The following is a 22,066-nucleotide window of genomic DNA, read 5'->3' on the forward strand; positions in this document are numbered from 1 at the left end:
TTCCAATATATCTAGGACACATATCCCAACGGTTTAGTCTCAATCGGACGGTCGGATTGATCACGATCGTACAATCGCACGATTTCTAAACCCTAGCCCTAGGGTTCGCGATTTCGGAGTATCCGGGACTCCAATTCACGATCCGTCGAATCCTATACGATTCTGAAATTATCTAGAGTAACATATCTGAAAAAGATTACGATTCAACGGTTCAACCATATTGAACCCTGAAATCACATAATATGTAAAATCCATTCGAGGCACAAACGATATCCAAATTGAGATCCGCGAATTCCTACGCGCTCGTGACAACCTAAGGATCTCATCGAGACACAGTGCCGCTTCACTACCCACACCCACGCGCCGCCACACGCACCGACAGCGATGGGTGTCCAAAGCGATTACGTATCGCCGGAAAATCTCAAAACCACGGCTCCAAACTCATACCCTAAGTATAACACCATATTTGGAGCCACTTTTGTTCTTGGACCTACCCCAAAAACTGACCGGAAGTGGCCGAACTTGGAGGCCGAAAACTGGCTGAATTTCCAATTCGAAAATCAATTACCTACGTTCAAAATCGATGCAATCCTACCCAACCATCAGCTAGAGCATGGAAAATAGGTAGAAATCCATACCTTACTAGTCAAATTTGGAGGAGAAATGAGAGAGAACGAGTGGTTTGAAGATTTGAAGAAAAAAAAACCATCGGATTTCTGCAAATTCCTGCGACATCGGCGGCGGAGTGGAGTGGTCGAGGGCTGGGACTTGTAGAGGAGGATGAGCTGGTTCTTTTGGGACCGGTACCGACGAAGATGGCGATCGGACGTGGTGGCGGCGATGAGAGAACCGATCGGCTGTGTAAGGGGGAGGGGATTGTCGCGACGGGGGAGAGAGAGAGAGAGAGAGAGAGAGAGAGAGAGAGAGAGAGAGAGAGAGAGAGAGAGAGAGAAGTGAGTTTTTAAAAAATCTGATTTTTCTAAATTATCGTTTTGCCCCTCGGAGTATTTTAACCATATTTTCTTCGTTAAAGTTCCGATTCAAGTCCACTTCGTGTCTACGAAATCGTTTCATCGTGGTGTACGCAACAGTGTGTGTGGAATTGTCAAATTCTTCTCGGTCAAAAAGTCAACTTTTCTTCACTAAATTATTCCAAGGGCAAAATTGTCATTTCTTCTTAATAAATTACTAATTAAATATGAATTTAGGTTTGGGTTATTACATGTAAAGCCACGCGGCTACACTATTTTAAAAAAAGTACTGGATTTTAGCCACACGGCTATACTTTTTATTTATATTTATAAAAAATAAAAAAATAAAAAAAGACCCGTCTAGCGCTACGGGGCGATTAGGCGCCCACGTGTCAAAAAAAGTATAGCCGAGCGACTATACTTTTTTTTATTTATAAAAAGGACCGTAGTATAGTCGCACGGCTATACTATTTAAATATATTATATTTAAAATTTTTGAAAAAAAGTACCCTCCTAGTTGGATTAGTTTGTACTTAGGTATTAATTTGCTAATTTCAACGTATCTAAAGCAGATATTCATGAGAGAGAAATTTCACATCAAATCAATCAAAGAGTTTTTTTATTTTATTTTTTGGGTGGGAGAATGTTTGCCTTTGATCTAACTCATTCTCTCGAATGCTATTAAATTCTGTAACTGCACACATTATTTGTAGTAGAGAATTGCATGCTGAGTTGGGGTGTTCTTGATAATTTTCAAATAACACTTTACATGAAGAACACTACCACCTCTCTTACTACTATACCCATAAATTTTTGTTTGAAATTGTTGTTCTGGTTAGCAAAAAGATTGCAAAATCACCATTTTGTATTTTTGTTACAACAAGTAAGAAGTACTATTAGCCTTTCACATTCTTTCATGGTTAGTAAAATATGGAACGGAAAAAATACGAATAAAATACAAACGTATTTTATTCGGCAAACTTTTGGCAAATTACAACTGAAAAGTTCGGCCATTATACAATAATTTAATATATATATTTTTAAATTATTTTAATATAAATTCATTTTATTCAATAATATGTGAAAATTATGTATATAATGCGTGAATTTTGTGTGTATTATTGAAAATTTTGTAAAAACCACGTGTATTAAACATAAAAAATAGGCACATACCTGTACAATACGAGTATTGGACATTTACTTTTTAAAAAATATGTATTTTACTGAGTCTTTAACATGTGTATAGAAAATAGATGTATTATTGAAAAATACGTACGTATGTGTATAATACGAGAAATAAACGTGAAATTGCTAAATTCCTTATACGGGTAATAACTCTGGAAAAGTAAAAAATCAAAAGGGGACCATAGATACTCTGATAATAGCCTAATAAGAATGGATAATTTTCTAAATTACTCCTTTGTATAAAAATATATATATATATATATAATCGTTCGACTATACTAACTTTTTTTATATATTTAAAAAGTATAACCTCACGGCGATATTTTTTTTTGGTTAAACCCCTTAAAAGACCGTAGTATAGCCGCACGGAGTGTAAAAGAAAACCTCCCAATCAGAAGGCGAACAGACGGCACCTGCCCTCCTCTGCTTTCATTTCTCCCACAAGGTAAATACTCTCTCTCTTCCTCTCTCTCTCGCGCTCACAGAAAACCTCCATGGCTTCTTCTGCTTCAATCACAACCGCCCTATCTCGCTTTTCCCTAATCCGATTCTCCCTAAAACTCTCTCCGTCGTTTCCACACACAACCCCATTTGTTCTCACTAAACCAAAGGTCCAATTCAACCATACACTATATAACCTTCGCGATTTTTCTCTTCGATAATCTCCCAAATTTCTCATTTCATCTTATACTTAATTGTATGTCTCTTACAGGCTCCGAAATACCGGTTCCGCTTGTTTTCAATGGCGTCCGAGCCGAAAGAATCACCCGCCAACAATCCGGGCCTCCACGCCACCCCAGATGAAGCCACTAAGAGTTACTTCATGCAACAAACTGTAAGCATTCACCTTCGTCACAAATGTGTATTTTATTTTCTGCTATGACATTTGCTCTGCATTTTGATTTTACTTTAGCGATAATTTCTTACTGTAATTTGGTTGCAGATGTTTCGGATTAAGGACCCTAAAGCCAGTCTTGACTTTTATTCACGTGTGTTGGGCATGTCGTAAGTTTCTTTTAATGGGTTTCGAAAATTCTTCTCTAATTTTCTTTGTTGTTATACTTTCGTGTGGTGTTTGGGTGGAAAATAGTATAGGTGCTCGCTTTGTATTAATTGATATGAACATTTCCTTTATTTAAATCGAGCAAATTTTTCTTTCCTCAAAAAGTTGAAGGTTTTGGTTCAATAAGATTTTGCATTTTTTGTATGAGTGGCGACATTGATTAATATCTGGTGGTTTATAGTTTGGGTGCATTGGCTGTCTCTTTTATTACTAGAACTTCGGGAAAAATGGATAAAAGGAAGAACAGGTGGGCATGTTAAATCCCTACGTGCTTTCTTGGGATTTACCAGTAGACTTATGGCTAGTCATATGTCGGATGTTCATAGGCTCAATTACGAATGGCAGAAGAAAATAGTCACGTGTTTAGTGTTTGTTATATTTTTTAAGTGATGGACTTTAACGAGTCAGTAGATTGTGCTTTTCTTCAGTTATACAATTTTATGACCAGCTCGGAGCACATAGGTGCTAAACGATCCCTGTGCAACGAAGGAGGTCCTATATGAGCGTAGAAGGAATTTGTAAATCTGTTTGAGCATATAGTAGTCTTGTAGATGCCTCACTTGACATTTAGGGTGTTAGTTCTTATTTCAATTTTGGCCAAGAAGTGTGTGTACCTTTGAGTCTCTGTAACACCATACATGTTTTTCATGCCTGTTTTGCCTTATAACATCTTTCATTAATGTTTTAAAAGATTACCATGTAACTCTTGATGTTGACTTGTGGCACGGTCTCTTTGAATTTATTGACACACAATGTTAGGACTATGCATGCATACTAAGTCAAATTTTGGACCAATTTATGATTCAGTTGGATTGTCTTGTGTTATCATGAGATATATGCTTCTGCAGTAAATATAGCATGCAGTTAGATTGTTTTGCGTATTAGTCTGCATGTGCACATGCATGCATGCACTTTACAATGGCTAAGAGATTCCGTGAGTAGAGATCTTGTCCAAAAATGACTGTTTGAGTGAAGTTGATGGTGATTTCTTCTATTTTTCAGGCTGCTTAAGAGGCTGGACTTTCCAGAAATGAAGTTTAGTTTGTACTTTTTGGGCTATGAGGTAAAATTCGTAATATCCTTTCTACAATAACAAAAATTTTACCAAGTTCATTGTTTGATTTTGCAGTCATGGTTGGGATTATGTTTCTAAAAATTTCCCTGTTAACAGAGACATTTAATTCTATTTATCTTTTACTGAATAGGATCCTGCATCGGCTCCAACTAACCCGGCTGATAGAACAGTTTGGACCTTTGGCCAGAAGGCTACAATTGAGTTAACACAGTGTGTTTCTTTTAATTCACCTGCATGCTCATCTCTTTTTCTACATGTTCTGTCCAATGTGATATCTGACAATCGCTTACCTTTTACAGTAATTGGGGTACTGAAAGTGATCCAGAATTCAAAGGATATCACAATGGGAATTCGGAACCTCGAGGCTTTGGTATGTAAGTTGTCCTATGAATATGTCAAAACATACGGCGTTTTTTGATGAATTTGTTTCTTCCTTTACTTAAGAGTTTGATTTACTAGACCATTTGATGCCAAATGCCACATATGATGTCTTGTCTTCTTATGTGGCAAGTTTGGATGGTTCCAAGAAAGTCAGTATTATTGATTGGCTTTGATTGAATAATTTGTTTTGACTTGTCCTGAACGATAAATTTTGAAACACTCCAAATGCTTACTTCGATAAGAAGAAAAAAAAGGCTACATTTCTTTCAAGCATAAACAAAATTTTAGGGAAGAGTGTATTCATTGTATTGCATTTAGTGTGTATCATTATATGTATAGTGTTGGTACACTATAGCCAATTTGGGTAAGAGATTTGTATGATATTATTATACAAAAGATATGGGGGCTTCCACTCCTTAACTGACCGAACTATTAGGTATGGTTGATTCACTTACAGGAATCTGTACTTTCAATACCATTTGACAGCATAACCAACCAATGCAAATCGTACGGGATGGTATTCATGTGCATTGGGAGGGGAGGGAGGGTGGAAATGATTTAAATACTTAAGAAAAATCATGTGTTTCTGCAAATGTCAATAATTTGAATATTACCAATCATTTACATTTGTCCCTGTAGCTTTGCCTGATGACTAATGCATCTGTAACGATTAAGCATGTACATGTCTTAGTTTATACCTAGCGATTCTCAGATTCTGGCACACTGGCTGGCCTAACCTCTAATTTTGTTACTCAGGACACATTGGTGTCACCGTTGATGATACATACAAGGCATGTGAGAGATTTGAACATCTCGGGGTGGAGTTTGTGAAAAAGCCAGATGACGGTAAGAACATCCATATTGTTGAACCTATTGTGATTTACGAGATGTCTCGTCATTGAACATTGGCATATATAATGGGGATTGATTGGGACACATTTGATTCGTTTTTGTATAAGTAGAGTGATAAATCTCAATATCAGTCTGTAGGATTGATGCTGTTGTATAAATAGGCTATTTATAAGTGATGGAAGATGGTTTCAATTAAACAATAGACAGTGAATTTCCCTGAATTAGCAGCGCCATTACTTTTAAAAAATATGCTATCTTCATTAGTTAACCAAAAGTACCCTGTCCAATCGGGATATCTAAGCAGTTAATGAGGTCTGATGGCCTATACTCAGATTGTGAAAAATACTATTGATGATTGACATTTTGAACTGTTTTTTACATTATTCTCTGTCTCTAATGCCAACTTGGACATTGCAAATACATCCTTCAACAAATTAATATTTTTTCCTGATACTGAAGTCACTGTCATGCGCAATTGATAGCCTTGTTCTTGGTTTTTGTAGTTTGATGGATTTTCATTCCAGCTCCTTGTGCCCATTTAGCAAGCTTAGTAACAGCACCTTGGTCTCCATAATTATAATCTTTCGCTCTCTGTTCTGGCTTCCAAAGAATAAGCTGGATTTTTGCTGTTGTTGATGTTTCCATGGACACTAGTAAACAATATGGTTTTATGCTTGTATGTGTATATTTAGGTGTGTGCTTATATATGCTCATATGGAACACTATGGTTGTATGCATGTATGTGTTTATTTAGGTGTGCTCATATATGCTCATATGGAACACTATGGTTGTATACATGTATGTGTATATTTAGTTGTGCTCATATATGCACCAGCAGTATCTTTTAGTTCAATCTTGCTCTCCCAAACTGTGGTGAAGATAAGGAATGAGCAAATTCATGTGTGTTTTCTTTCTTGGGGAGAATCGTGGATGACCAAGACCAGTATTTTTTATTCTCACTGTGGGAGTTCGTTTTCCTGTAATTCGCAATTTTACCTCCTTTTATTTAAAGAAGAAATAATTGTGAAAAGTTAGTTTTAGTATGGTTTCAGTATTTACCGATTCTTGGTTCCTTAATTTTGTGATGTTGATTGCAGGAAAGATGAAAGGGATAGCATTCATTAAGGATCCTGATGGTTATTGGGTTGAAATCTTTGACCTTAAAACAATAGGAAGCATTACAGGTGGTGCTTCGTGAGGTCATGGCACCCTTTCTTCAGGTTAGTTCTCAGTTTTCTTATGCTTGCTGTCAATTGATTGTGAGAATACTGTTATCTAACACTTGGTTTGATTGCCTTCCACATCATGTGTATCGCAAGCTGAATCAGTTATTAATTAGTTTCTCTAGCTTGTGTTTTCTGGTCATCAATTAGTTACATTCATAACTACTCTCTGGGTGCTGCTTTTTGTTTATTCTGATTATGGTCTTTTTTCATTTGTATTAGCCCCTTGCATTTCTTGTATTGATGCTGAAGGTTAGAGACTTCCATAGTTGTTATCAGAATTTGAATGGATTAGATATCGTGCAGGTGAACCGTGGTGACAACTTACAGTCGGACATCATTTCTGGTTTTCCTATATGTCCATAGTTCAGATACGAGTCTCGTAAATGGACCTGTTTGGCGATTTTCTTACGTGTTTTATTTTTCACATTCCTCTAGTGTTCGTGTAGTTTTGTATTCTGTAAGTTGGTACGAGTTACTTTTGTCTGTTTTGTCTACTCGACTGCTGTTCAGCACAAACTAGGTCTTTCTGATCACAATGTGTTGTTCAAACTTTCTCACTTTTGCAAGTCTTAGATCTCCAAAGCCATCCATACTAATCATTACTAAAGCAATCAAATTTATAATTTTTTGACTGATACATTTGTTTTTATGGGTACAAATTCTAACTAAACATAGGGAAAGAACTCGCAGTATAAATAAAATGCACCCTCATCATAATAACATTTCCCAATAATTATAAAATTGCTAGCTTTTGGTGAAACTAGCCGCCGGAATTTCAGTAGCTGTAGTTGAAAAGTGACCGAGTAGGGGCACACTCTGTATTGCGTATAATAATCCCTGTACACTAATTCATATTGCTTGTTTACTTAGTTTTCACCTAAGGTGATCGCCCTGGCGCCGTTCCGGGATAGAAACTGGAGATGGTTGGGCAGGCTATTTTTTTTCTATATAAAGTGAAGTGTTTAGGTTTCTGATTATTATCTCAACGGAAAGTGAAGCATTCAAGTAGAGAGGCATTGCGGATATTGTATAAACAATGGTCCTGAATGATCAGAGGCGGATCCCCAAACGACTCAGTTGTCACTCTTGATTTTGAGGTAGTTTAGAGCATGTCCACCGCTGCACCAAACCTGGGCAAAAGGCCCCCCTGGCAGCCCATTCCAGCTCCAGCGCACAACAATGAGCCAGGGCAAATGGTGGGTCCCACCAGCCTGGGCAAGCCCAAAGGCTAATTCTGCCTGGGCTGTTGCCCTCGGGCTGCTGACATCAGCATGATGTCAGCAGCTGATTTTCAAATTTTTTATTACTGTTGGACCCAACTAGCCCACATTGCCCAATAGTTACAAGCCATGTGGCTTCTCCTGGAGCCTCCGATCAAAAAATATTGCACAATCCAACGATTGTCCAATTTTTGGCTTTAAAAAATTGAACAAAAAATCAAAAAATTTTAAAAAATATATCAAAAAATTCTGAAATTTTTTTCTATACATACCTACCAATATTATTCACTTTCCACACCAATTTAATTTCAAAATTTTGTCCGAAAATGTTATCTTGATTTTTAGGTGAGGATTTTACGATAAATATTAACACTTGGGAATTGAAAATCTTATCCGAAAAGCTTATCAAAATCAATGGTTTAAGTATAAATAAAATAAAATAAATTTAAGTGAATAGTAATTGCCTTAGACTTGCCCTAGACTTAGCCCTCATGGATGGAACCACAAATGGCAAGCCTGACACTATTCATGTGAATAGTGGCAGCCCTTGCTTGCCCTTGCCCTAGACTTAGCCCTTATGGGTGGAGATGCTCTTATAGTGAAATATCTTTGTTTGTGTATTTCTAAAATGTTATATATAGTGAGGCATTGCGGATATAATTAAAAAAAAATGTCAAATAACTTTCAAGAAGGAAATATAGTACTGTCGGTTGGAAATGTGAATTAAATACCCTAGTTTACTTTCAGGAAGGAAATTATCCTACAATTGTTGAACTTTATCGAGTTATCAAATTCAATCAAAAGTCAAGGTACCGTTTTCTTACAATAGTATTATGTTGGATTTGCTTGATGCAAAACAAGTAAAAACAGACGGATATGTTGTATAGAAACAATAGGACGAAAGTGATAAAAGCTTCTCTAACAATCTCTTCAATAACTTTGGAATGTTAAAATATGTGAGTCTTATCAGCAAAGCTTTCTCCAATAGACTTGTCAAACTCAGTCACCAAAATTGCAACTTATTTCTCTCTTTTCAGATATGACAAGTTGATTTTTGCTCGTGAAACCGTTTATTTTATTTTAGAAGAACAAAACTTATATTGAAAATGCTAAAAACATGGTATCTTTTTATTTATTTATTTATTTTTTTCTTTTAGATAACAAATACAGACTTTCTTCACCTGTTTTCGGAGGAACCTACATGGACAATACTAAAGTAATAAACACTGCATTAATTGAACTGAAGAGTGTTGGGGCACAACGGTTATGATGATATTTAAGGGTTTATCCTTTGTGATTAAAGTAAATTGTTTCCAAATAAGTATGAATTAATCTTTATCCCAACGGCTATGATGATATTTAAGGGTTTATCCTTAGAGTAGGTATGTTTGTACTCAAAGATCAACTTCTACAGCTTCTTTGGAAAAATGTGACACAAATAGCTAAAGTCGAAGACCACCTAAAATCAACAAGGTCACGGACAATGGTCAAGCAAATTCCACTCATTGGACAATTACATTATAAATAACAAGAAAATATCTGTATTGTGTTGGGCTCTTTCTAATTATATTATACTTGCTGCAACCTATGGTGTACAAACTTCAAAGCCCTATCTGTTAAAACCTCAGTTTGTTGACAACAGATCATCCTCTAAATAATTAAACACAAGTTTTTTAATTTAAAAAAAAGGTTTGAACTTAAAATATTTGGGTGTCAGACTGTCAGTGGGTTCCACACCTTTTGACCTTTACACTTCACTAGAAAAAGACATTCCTAGAAAACCTTTTCCCTCTTTTTTTTTAAAAAATAAAATCAAGTTGGAAAATTATTATTAAAAAAAAATTTATAAAAAACACCCTAACGATGTATTTAGATGAGGAAAATAAACTTAAGATTTTGACAAAAGTCATAATTTCTAAATTGACATGAATCAATTCCCGTGTTTGGATAAAAAAATATAAAAACTTAGAAATTCCGTTGGGATAAAACATGGAATTTGGAAATCATAAATCTCCACTTTAAATTATATCTAAAAATCGTCATTTTCTAAAATTTCAAAAGAGATTGAGTTTTTATAAAAGATAACTTTACAAATAAAGGTTAAATTCCGTGTTTTAAATCCATCATCCAAACAAGAAACTTTACAAATTCTAAAACATTAATTTCCTTTATTTTAAATTCCGTTATTTATGAAATCGTTTGTACTTTTAAATTTTCTCATCCAAACACACTGTAACTAGCAACTAGAATCATAATTATTTAATTTTTTTTATTAACATAATTATTTAATTTAAAACTGAAGTAGATGCAGATTTCCAAATAACAGAGAGCTTCCATTGAGGGATCCCTCAAACTTATTTGAGGGACACCCCTTGTAGGCCCCACTCCGGATTGTATTTCACTAATCAAAACCGTCTATTTTGTAGATACTCATTCAAAGATCATCTCTACAAAAAATCACTTGAATCCGATATCATTTGACCATTCAATTAAGTTATTGAAATTTTAGCATTTTCTTGAAGCATTGTGTTCATTGATTTTGTAAGACACAATTGGATGTCGAAACGGTTTCCCATTTGTCTAATTTTTTGTAAGGATGATCTATGAATGAAGACCTAAAAAATATATGGTTTGGATCATTGGGAAAAAAATTGTAGGGTACCCTAAATAGCGTCCCTCAAATAATATTATTTGAGAGATCCCTTAATAAAAGGGGACTGTTCCAAATAATGTAGTTTCTATAAGTGGTGAGATTTTATTGGATTGTTAATATTTTACTGAAAAAAAAAATTGACAAAATGGTTGAATATATAATTAAAATGAAACAAAATTTCAAGGATGCAGGGAGAAATTGGCCTCACGTCAACTGCCCCCACTCTAATAAAAATCTGGGCATATGCACTGACAGAGATATTGTGCAGCATATCATGTAATTCTGGAGTGCTTTGGACTGCTTCCCGATAGGGATTCCCTGTCACTTCAATAAAATACATTGTCTACATAACTGTGCTGCTGCCTACGATTTTATTTCTCCACCATACAATCACTACCATTTTCATTATCATAAAAAAGATTTTGATGTTCAACCATGAGTTTCTGCATTTTGAATACATAATTTCAAATGTATGGATAAATGTTTCTAATTATTTGAGTTAGATGCTCTTTACAATGTACGATGTTTCTAAAGGTTAAGGAGGTTGAATTCACTATTGTTAGTGTCACATTATCAAGGCAACTACTTCATTACATTGGCTAAGTAAGGTGACTTGCTTATGTTTCGTCGTTTGCTACCGTTGGATAAATATGCCATAAATGTATACTTGCTTGGATTCATATCATATTCATATGCATATTCGCGTCCAATCTGTGGACATAATTCAAATGCGACTCATCAACATGAATTGTCACCTCTAATTTCAATTCCATTATCTTACAAGAAATTGATCACAACTTATATGGTCTGTAGTGAGTTGATGGAAGTGTGGACGTCCTTGAAATGTGTTGCCCTTGAACATAAGCATAATAATGGATTATGGAAGAGAATTAACAATAATACAAGAGATTTGTAGCTTAAATAGATTTAGAGCATTTACGACTTATGCAACCGAAGTCTTAAGTTTAATTCTCACCTCTCTTAATATCGCTTATATAAAATTAAAAAAAACAATAATATGAATTTCTAAAAGAAAAATAACATGATTGATTATTTTCGAATTTAGAGTTAATAAGATTTCAGGATTAAAGGTTTAATGATTTAATTATTTCAATGGAAAGAAAGAAAAAAACAATTTTATTTCAATGAACCTCATGAACAAATATTGCCTCCCCAAATGAGTAGTCTAATCAAATAATTATACTGTTCGTGCAGGCACCCCCCCTTGTTATCATCATGGCATGCCATTGCCTGCCTCTCCGATTTAATTAAATTTGCATGTTTCTTTTCAACTTTTTGTATACAGACAATTGGTTGTGCACTGATCAACACATAATCATTTATATATATAAACATGGCCCTTGGGTTTTTAACTATCGTGCTAAATTTAATATGAGACATGTCGTTTATCGAGAGTGTACTGAGATCATGTATTAAAAATGAAAACCCTTATTTTAAAGTTGAAGCCCTTGCAAAACTCCAAAATTTCCAGCATTATGTTTTTTGTCTTTCATTTTCTGGTAAGCAAGTTCCCATCTTGAGTCTGACCTGCTTCATTTATATATAAAAGATTCCGACTGATTAACCTTACTACCAAGCAACAGTAATACACATACTCCAAATACCAAAATTACCCCTTATTGCATTTGAATCTCACATTAAGCTCTCGAACTTATCGATGTTTGGCGACTTAATTTTCTCCCATTGTCAAGTCTCTTAAAATCTTTGGCAAACCACTCCTACATGGCATAACACGTCAAGAATAGGTATCCAATGCCGATTTGATGAAGACTAAAGAAGTCAAGTGAGACGCAAAATATTACTCAATGAGATAAAGTGGGTCATCTTCACTTTCGAAGACGAATGATTTGACTATAGTAGTTTCAAGGATGGTAAGCATGTGAAAAACTAGTGGCAAGTAGGGTAGTTTTGTCATTTAAAGTAGGCGTACTAGACCTATTGGCTTTAGGGTACCGCTAACAAATTATAAAAAATGGAAACTATTAAAATATTAACAAAGCAAACGTTGCATGCTTGGTTTATTTTTACATAAAGATTCTTGTCCTTATCTTGATGAGAGAACAAGTTCTCTCTAGTTTTCATAACACTTAAAAAATAAAAATAAAAAAATTTCAGAAATGAAGTTGCAGTGAAGGGCCGTACAACAACAACATAACATCATCACCACTATCATCATCATCATCATAAATCACCTCCCAAAAAGAAATGCACAAATTTAAAAGAAGCTTTTACCATGTACTGTCAAAAAAAGAAATGTTTCATTTCAGATATCATCAGAAGTAGTACTTTTTCAAAGTTCAGAACATATATAGACCCCTAGGAAAGAAACTGAGTCAAATCTTTCTTTCTTTTCTTTTTTTTTTCTTTTTTTTTCTGAATCTCCCCCACCACCCCACCACCCCATACCCCATCAAATCTTTCTGATCATTTTACTTAACAGCAGTCAGTCAGTACTCAATTACTAGCATTTCAGTTCTCAGTAGAAATACATAACCTTCTCTTCTGTCTTGTTTTCATCAACATTGGAAAAGAGGCTGTTAGACTTAGACCCATTAACACAATTATTAAGATTATTCCCACCACTAATCAACTGTTTAACATCTTCTAGATCACAGTACCCTAATGTGTTTTCTGCTGCAAGAGGATCAAACCCATCTGGCCTCTCACACCATTGGTTGATCACATGGTGATGATCATGACCTGCTGATCCAGTACTACAACCACTATTGTTGTTACCATAGTTGAGCATCATGAACCGCTGATTATTCGGATCTTGATCAAAACTCTGGAAAACCATTTCTTCTTGTTTGATGTTGCTCTCTCTCTCATAGCTGATCTGATTACAGCTCCCATCAGATGAAGTGCTGCAACTTCCTTCACTTCCAAACATGAGGAGGTTATTTTGATTACTATTTTTCTTCACAGGGTAATTATTATACTGCATGGAACCCACCAGGCACTCTTGGGTTGGGAAAAGAGAGGAGTTGGTGGTAGTGTTTGAAAAATTATTGGATGTCATGGAAAGATGTGGAATTTCAAAGCCTGATGAGAAAGATCTATTATAAGTACTGCCAAGGTCTTTGAACAGTGATGAGAGGGGTTGAGATGGGATTAGTGGTTGGTTTTGATAATTGTGATGAGAGGAAGAAGGAAATGGGGGAGGTTTTAATGAATTTCTCTGATGATGGTGATGATGATGAGATGGAGGAGCCATATGCATCCCCATGAGCTTCTTCTTGAGCTTGGTGTTCCAATAGTTCTTGATATCATTGTCAGTCCTGCCTGGCAGCTGAGCAGCTATAATTGACCACCTGCATATAATTAATTAATAATTACACATAAATTATGATTAAGTTCCAGAAGAAGCAGAAACCTGTTCTGGCTTTCCCTTAACAGCTGCAAGTGGGTGTGGATGTTAGATCCAAAACTTGGCATGCATGCAGGGAAATTATCCAAACATAGCAGATTCTTGATAAATGAAGGGTTCTTTTACAACATAAAATAAGGAAACCAAAAAAACATGAGTTCATGTTTGTCTTTTCTCTTTCCTCTTTCTGTTCTTTGTTACTCATTTTTGGATAGATTTCATCAGCAATTTTCATGATAGGAGATGATAAATAAGGAAAAAAAGGTAGACTCTATTATACCTATGGAAATTAGGTAATAAAGAAGAAAAAGAAATATAATTGCATAGAGCTAGAGTAGTACCTGCTTCCAATGCTAGCAAAGAGGCTGCATATTATTCTGTCTTCCTCATCAGAGAATTCTCCATGTTTGATGTTTGGCCTCAGGTAGTTAAGCCACCTCAATCTGCAGCTTTTCCCACATCTCTTCAGACCTGATCCACACTCAAATCAACCCAAACATAAACAAATAAGCAGATACATATAAACAGGAGAGAGAGAGAGAGAGAGAGAGAGAGAGAGAGAGAAATGGAAACACTTGTTTCCATTATTAGATAATTTTGAGCTTGAATTAAGAAACCTTACCAGCTTTCTGTGGGAGAGCAATCCAATTCCCACCCGTCCCTTGCTTCTCTATGTACTCCTTCAGCTTTGAGTCTTCTTCTGGTGACCATGGCCCCTTCTTCACATTTGCCTTGTCACAACAAGGAGCCCTACCCATCTCTCTCTCTCTCTCTCTCTCTCTCTCTCTCTCTCTCTCAAACACACAGAGAGAGACGTCTAGCTTTTTATCTCTTGGATATCCCTAAAGCTCTTTTGAGGAACCAAAGGTCTCACCTTTTAAAATGGACTTTGGTTGGGGAGGTGCTTATGCCTTAATAATGGTGTTGAGGGTTTGGACAGCGTAGTACACTAGAAAAAAAGATTATTTTATTGAGTGATGATTTTTAGTCAAAATGAGAGACAACGTTCAATCATCAGTTTTTCGAACTCCTATAAATGTCAATTAGCCAGCTGATTAGAAAAAAAAATCGAACTTTCTAACTTTCTATCTCATATAGGTTGGCACCCCCATTTCATCATTAACCTCACTCATACGTCTCTTCTCTCTTAAAAGCATCCAAAGTCTCTTTGCTAATAAGTAGATACAAAACAGGAGGCAATTGAAGTGATGGCCAGAGCCCCTCCCCAAGTAATAGCTACATAAATATAACTTGGTTTGAACTTGAAAATTGATCAAAATATATATATATATATATTATTATCTTTTCTAATGGGCATGATGAACAAGCTCTTTTTTGTATTTGAAAAACAATGAAGGATGTTTTTCCAATTTTCTATCTCTGGTTACGTAACATGAAGGGATTTGAATTCTCTAAATTTATTCTAATTCTAACTCATTACGTGCCCTTTAACCTCAAAAATTTAAACATATTTCTTTTTGCATTAACTCGTCAAATTTTTCAATAAAAAATATTCATCAATATTTATTGAAAAAATCATGATCAATACAGAATTATGAGATACATCTATATGGAGTAGCTTAATTATATTGCTATAAATTTTTTGAAGCGACTAGGTAAGAGAGGGATAGGATGCATCATCGCCCATATCTATCTCATAACTTCGGACCAAAAAAAAATAACAATCAGAGATGATATGTTTGTCCTAACTTGATGCACCTTTAGCTTCTCCCTTTAAGATTTGGAACCATTCATGGTCGTGTTGGAAATTGCCACCCGTAATATCACTCTCCACACACACATCTATGCTTTTTTTTTAAATGTTTTTGGCAATTCCTATTGAATTAGTTCATTGGTTAATGGCCAGATCACATCATTATTAATTGTATCCTAATCAATAATCATCACAGAGTAATCCTGACCGTCCATGAGATGCACAGAGTGAGTGATGATGAGAGTGATCATGTAGTTTGGACCCATCAATCAGATTCTTTTGCCCTTAAATTCATCATCTGATCAGGTGCTACTGGGACCGTAGACTAATCGATGCCACACTTCCTGGATGATGATGCATCATAAGCTATTGTCACAACTTGTTAAAATAGGCAAAACAATATCTTCAGAGATGGTTGAGGTACATCATAGCATTTCCTCACTGGGAGACATCTCATACTTTTGGTAAATTTAAATTCACTATTTAGGTTTCTGAGTAACCAATCGGAAATAGAGTCCTATATATTTAGGAGCACTTGGAGTCTTGGAGGGGCCCTATATAGCTACATGATTTTGCAGGCCATGAAATCAATGCTGCTAGCTACAGGATTCATGACCACTCTCTACATATCTGCTAGGGCCACAAGTTCTTTACATCTAAGGAAGAAGATAATTCGAATTTGGAACTTTTTTCATGATGGAAAATAAATGTATTATTAAACAATTTACTCGTGATCATAACTTGATTTCTCGAAGTACAAAAATATTATTCAAAAGAAAAATGTTACACATGCCATATTTATAGACTATTTTGTGGATCACGTCTTCAATAGAGGTAAGAGAAAAACTATTATATTGGTGATTCTATCTATTAGAGAGGTGATACACTACACAATGTGACAAGAATCTCATTCAGACAAAGTATATACTTACGTACGAGTGATAAAATATATGTTTTTCTAGTTTATACTTAATATTTCATTTACAAGCACTTGGGCTTGTGACCTAAACAAGAGAGCATTCCCCCCTGTGAAATGGCCTTGTGTCAGATTGCTTTCTTCTTAGTATAGGTAAAAAAATGTTCAGTTTTAATTTATTTTTTCATTCAATAATCCTCGTTCCCAATTCAAGATCTCCTCCAATAAAGTAAAAACTATGTACCACACGGTTAAACTTAAACTGACCTTTACCACGTACAGATGTATAAAACCCAAAGACCATCGAAGGGACATTTTCACGAACCTTCTTCATTCACATGGATGATATCATCAATATTGTTTCCACAGTAAAAACATGCATGGCCCAGTAAAGGGCAAGAAACTTTGTGGTGCAACCGTGCAGTGTAGGCTATGGGGTTAAAATCCCCTGCGTCAAAAGATGCTACTACATACAAGGTGCCAAAAATGTTTTGATTAGGACATTCAGAATTTTGGCCTAACCATCATAATTCACAGTAAAACAATGTTTACTACATTTCAGTCAATTTTGATGGCATGACTTAGTGGAGGCTTCGGACGAGTAGCATGAAGGATGTCCTCATTTTAAGAAAAATAATAATCTTATTATTGCGACTCATCTTAAAACACATATAATTAAAACTGTCATTTTTTTAAAAATATAAATTTTTTACACAAGTGATATTACAAGAGGGGTTTTTTTTTTCTCACACACACTGTCAAAGTATCATGGGAGTTTGAAAATCACTAGTCTACAAGTCAAGGCCCGTTACCACTGAGCTAGGAATCGTTGACAAAACCATCAAGTTTTAGATACTCATACAAGGAACACTAAGTAAACCAAATCAGAAATTATTTGTATATTTTTCCTATTTAACAAGAACTCGGGACTTCCTGCAACCATATGAATACTTATACATATGTAGTGAATTCATATATAATTTTATAAGTTATATTCTATTAAGTTAGTTATCATGGTTGAAAATCTAAATGGTTAATCGAACAAGTATTAACCATTGGATTTTTATTCAAAAGATGATAAAATGTTTTATTAAAATACTCTAATTGGTAAATTGTATTCTCGTTCGAATCAATTAGTCACTCCCATCTCGAGATGTTCAACAAATTTTTTTTTTTGGAATACAAGCAATATTTTAAACTTTATGAAGGATGAGAGTTTCTCACACACACATACACTACCAATGTACTATAGAAGTTCAACCTTAAGATCATTGATCTACAAGTCAAGACCCTTTTCAATTGAACTAAACCTCGTTGTCATGTGCTCAACATTCTTTGTTCCTACTTTAATGCTATACCTCATTGCACATGGCTTCATCGTTCTAGTATGTACCAAATCAAAAAGTATATATAAACTTAAAAAAAACCTTTTCATCTTGTGCTATCCTCTTTGGTGTGTTTATACAATTAATATAAATTACTAATTAAATATAGTTTGATCATACTCCCTTTGAAATTTGTATTGTATAAGTATGTGTCTCTCCTATAAGAACCTTGGCATATACCTTTTCTATTAAGGGATTCTTCAAATAATTTTATTTGAGGGACAACTTTTAGGGTTTATCATAAATTTTTTATTTTTTTAACTATCCAAATCGTCTATATTTCAAGTCTTTATTCATGGATCATCATTGCAAAAAATTAAATAAATTAAGCACTAAGATTACAACTATTAATTGAGTGGTCAAATGATTTTGAATTCAAGTTATTTTTTTGCAGAAATGATCTTTGAATGAATATCCTAAATATAGATGGTTCAGATTTGAAGTACAATGTGGAGTGGGTCTACACGGGTGTCCCTCAAATTTGAGGATTCATCAACTGATCAAGCTTTATGTGTGTATATATAAATTTTTATTTTTATTTTTGTGAAAATTGAGAAAGAGATATATATATATATACACACACATCCATGACTTGTATGATTTACCAGAGGAAAAAGAAAGAAAGAAAGAAACTCAATCCATGACTTGTACTCACAAGAAGGATGCATGGCAACTGATGATCCTTTTGGTTAATTACATTAAACAACTTCAGGAGTTGACACTCTTATGGCAGCAGTGCCTATAAAACGTAAGATTGTATCTTCTAGATTATAAGATAATATATGTTAATACGTTTCAACAATCTAAATCTTTATCATTGTCCACATATAATTAATAATTAATTAATTGCCTTCTGCATCATCTAAACATCATTGGGTGTCCGATGCATGCATGGATTATAAGATTCTTGAATGAGTCTGATATTGTGTCATTGCAGACGTACGTGATTCCCCCCATGAACAATAAATGAGCTTTGTATTTTAGAATTGTCAAATGATTGCACAATACATTTCAGCTTTTATACTAGCTTAATTGTCTCAGCTTAGCATAACTTACTCTTAACAATTTTTGTCTCCTCAACTAATAATTCTGTTGAGTTAGCTTTGCTGAAAAGGGAATATTGCCACATGTATATATATCGAAAACAAAATATCGAGTGTGAGAATAAATGTTCTTAATCACTTGAGTTTCGAGTCCTTTATAATTTTCGATTCAGTTTGATTTAATACTTTAATCCTTGTTGATTCCCAAGCATAAGAATAGCCATAAACAAAAAGGATCTATACCTTGTTAATTCCTACAAAATACCAAATTGATGATAAAAACTAGGGAAATCTCCTTGATTTTGTTCAACATCCAAATACTGTCTAGACCAAAGCCATAAGATAACTTTTATACTTATGGAAGAGGTAAATTCGAAATGTTGTCTGAAAATATAAAATAAATGGCAAAAAATACGAAATTGCCCAAATTGACTAAAAACTTATAGAGCTGTTTATTCCCAGCCTTATTTGGCTAAAATCACTCGTACCACCGCATATCCGTGAGTTTTCTTCAGCATGCCATTGCCAAGTTCTTCAAAATGATGTATTATGGGTGAAAAACATATATCTAGAGCTCTAAATGTGCCACTTACGTATGTCAAGTTGGTAAAAATATTGTACGTGATGAAGGGTTTAGGTTAGGGTAGAAACAACGTATACGTTTATATGAGTTTTTTTTTTTTAACATAAGCGATATTGGAGGGAGGGAAATCGAACCTAGGACCTCGAGTGCATGGATAAATACTTTTAATCACTTGAGTTACAAGCTCCTTACTACACTTATATGAACCTTAAAAAGTAAAAGACGATGACATAAAACTTCTAATCCATGAGATAGTTCCCTGGAGAATATATAGCTAGCCATGCCCTAGATAGTACAGCCTGATGTGAGCAAATGGAGCTATGAAAATCAAATGGAGATCTCAAATGAAAGATATAGGAATTTTGTCTGCTTTTTGAGAGGAGCAATGGACTAAAGATTTGATAGATATTGTGGCTGAGATAGGAGATCACAGATGTGGGTTGTATCAGTTTTTTTTGTTGGTTTTCATTTGAGTTTGCTTTACACAATAATAGAGGGCTAAATATTCAAGTCAACATAGTGGGTTAGGTTAGGATTAAACTAGGTCCTCGTTCAAATTCCATGAAATATAACATGAAAAAATAACTCGAAACTAAAACTATTGTTTTTATATCTTTTTCATTTATCATTATTTTTTAGTGTGAATTATGTAAGATAAAAATGCCAACATACTACGTGGTGTATCAAATTCAATAGAATATTTATATTTCCATATACAAATATTAAGAACTAGATCACATTCCTTAACGCAAACATAACAAATCTTCCACTCTCTTTTCTAACAAACTCTATAATTCTCATGTCCTTAATTTAGACATATATCAAAATCCAATACAAAATGGGTAGTAGGTAATTTTCCAGTTGAGGCAAGATGTGATATGTTATTCTAATAAATAAAATAAGTCAAAGCAGTTCTCTCCTAACTGGGATCCCAGTATAACGCTGGAGCTAGCCTCGCTGTCTTGTTGGGAGACGACGTCACAAATTGCGTAGGCATGGCGGGAAGTATCGTTTTCAAGATTCGCCCTTAGGCTCACCGCACGAAACGTGTCCTTGTAGCTTCTCGGGTTTCGGGTTCCCTTGGAATTTTCTGGCATTGCACTGTGGTCTATATTTCGGGCTCCTTGACATGCCATCGTAGTGGGATTTGGTAGTTGAATTATATGGGAAGTATTTGGGGTTTGTTGGCTTCTGATTGAGATTTTCAGACAGTTTTGGGAGGAAGGAAAGCAATCAATCAGTCAATCTCTCATGTATTTTGGGAGCTAATGAGTTTTGAAACTAGTATAACCTTTTTCTATACCCTTTTAGTTGGGTGGTTGAGGTTGGTATATATATAGTTATGGAGTTGTTTGACAATTGACATTGAGGTATAGAAATGTTAATTTGGAATTTTTCTATAGTAGGATTTATACTTAAAGTGAACGGGATTGTAGCCGTTAGATTGATAAGTTTATCATCTTTTACTATTGTTATAGATTATTCACAATTCATTGATTTTTCTTTCTTTCTAATTATGTATAATGTATGTGTACTCAGTCTCCCGATTAATTTGATCAACATTAACATGTTTTTTTCAGAAAAAAATAAAAAACAAAAAACCATAGCATATCTTCAATCAGCGTATTTTTTCTAAAAACTTACTGTGAGTGAGATTAAATTTGTTAGTCTTCTTGATTGAGAGGAAATAACTTGTTTAAATGATATAAAAGTTTGTTTGTTTTCTCATTTTTTGTTTTTCTTTATAATAAAATATTGATACTGCACTTGTTACATCACTAATTTAACAAAAGTGATGTGACTTCAAAAGATATTGAAAAATTCAAACCTTATGGTGCATTCTTAACCTTTAGGATAAAATGAAATTGGCCCTATTTAAAAAGGACCCTTGTGACAAACACACATGCATTTTGGTTTGAGAATGGCAATGACACTTTAGCAGAGGTATTTGTACTCCATCCGGCGAAAGGTCAATGTCCATGGCAGTATCCAAGATCTTGACTTGCTTTATTTATGTACACATGCTTGCTTTAGGCCCACCTGCAAAGAATATAATTCATCCTTCAACCTTTTTTAAATACATGACTCTCTCAACACACTCAACTCAGAATCCGATGGAGCAGTTCCAAATACCAAATTGGATTTAAAACTAGGCCTCCTAAATACCACACGAAAGCATGTATAACCTGAAAGTTTGGGCCTTTCTATCAACCCAAAAACATAAAACAAAAGAACAAACTGGAAAGCAAATTCTGGATTGATGCCTTCAACTGGGGTTGATTTGGAATGGCTGGCTAGGGCCTCATTTACTGTTTTTGATCAGATCAGGGTCTCGTTTGACGGGTGTAAATAAAAGAGCAGGCAAGTTACATCAGCAGTGATAACTTTTTAAATTCGACAAATGAGTAGAA

General features: G+C 34.7%; 2 protein-coding genes across 6 annotated transcripts; one reads left to right on the forward strand and one right to left on the reverse strand.

Moving 5' to 3' along the window:
* Positions 2,498-7,842, forward strand: LOC18775335 (lactoylglutathione lyase). Of its 5 annotated transcripts, none has more exons than XM_020566676.1 (9): positions 2,498-2,601; positions 2,869-2,991; positions 3,100-3,161; positions 4,222-4,282; positions 4,425-4,504; positions 4,594-4,664; positions 5,432-5,521; positions 6,625-6,747; positions 7,057-7,339. In XM_020566676.1, the coding sequence occupies exons 2-8, from the start codon at positions 2,899-2,901 to the stop codon at positions 6,723-6,725; spliced, it is 558 nt and encodes a 185-aa protein (XP_020422265.1). In that variant the 5' UTR covers positions 2,498-2,601; positions 2,869-2,898; the 3' UTR covers positions 6,726-6,747; positions 7,057-7,339. The 5 variants fall into 5 exon arrangements, with proteins under 5 accessions (XP_020422265.1, XP_020422261.1, XP_020422264.1 ...); XM_020566672.1 differs by having other exon boundaries at positions 2,585-2,767; XM_020566675.1 differs by lacking the exons at positions 2,498-2,601; positions 7,057-7,339 and adding exons at positions 2,608-2,767; positions 7,624-7,842.
* LOC18772781 (transcription factor RAX2) lies at positions 12,884-14,910 on the reverse strand. Its single transcript, XM_020566677.1, has 3 exons — positions 14,637-14,910; positions 14,356-14,485; positions 12,884-13,958 (listed from the first exon to the last, which is right to left on the reverse strand). Exons 1-3 carry the CDS (start codon positions 14,770-14,772, stop codon positions 13,124-13,126), a joined length of 1,101 nt encoding a protein of 366 aa, XP_020422266.1. The 5' UTR covers positions 14,773-14,910; the 3' UTR covers positions 12,884-13,123.

Source organism: Prunus persica, chromosome G6 (assembly GCF_000346465.2).
Source record: "Prunus persica cultivar Lovell chromosome G6, Prunus_persica_NCBIv2, whole genome shotgun sequence".
Classification (NCBI taxonomy): Eukaryota; Viridiplantae; Streptophyta; class Magnoliopsida; order Rosales; family Rosaceae; genus Prunus; species Prunus persica.

What these genes read in the sequence shown, in the direction of transcription:
- LOC18775335 (XM_020566672.1), top strand. Translation starts at nt 2,651, where the DNA reads ATGGCTTCTTCTGCTTCAATCACAACCGCCCTATCTCGCTTTTCCCTA. An exon ending in TCACGTGTGTTGGGCATGTC is followed by an intron (nt 3,162 to 4,221) that starts GTAAGTTTCTTT and finishes TCTATTTTTCAG; the next exon opens with GCTGCTTAAGAGGCTGGACT. An exon ending in TGTACTTTTTGGGCTATGAG is followed by an intron (nt 4,283 to 4,424) that starts GTAAAATTCGTA and finishes TTTACTGAATAG; the next exon opens with GATCCTGCATCGGCTCCAAC.
- LOC18772781 (XM_020566677.1), bottom strand. Translation starts at nt 14,772, where the DNA reads ATGGGTAGGGCTCCTTGTTGTGACAAGGCAAATGTGAAGAAGGGGCCA. An exon ending in TGCTCTCCCACAGAAAGCTG is followed by an intron (nt 14,486 to 14,636) that starts GTAAGGTTTCTT and finishes AGTGTGGATCAG; the next exon opens with GTCTGAAGAGATGTGGGAAA. An exon ending in TTTGCTAGCATTGGAAGCAG is followed by an intron (nt 13,959 to 14,355) that starts GTACTACTCTAG and finishes AATTATATGCAG; the next exon opens with GTGGTCAATTATAGCTGCTC.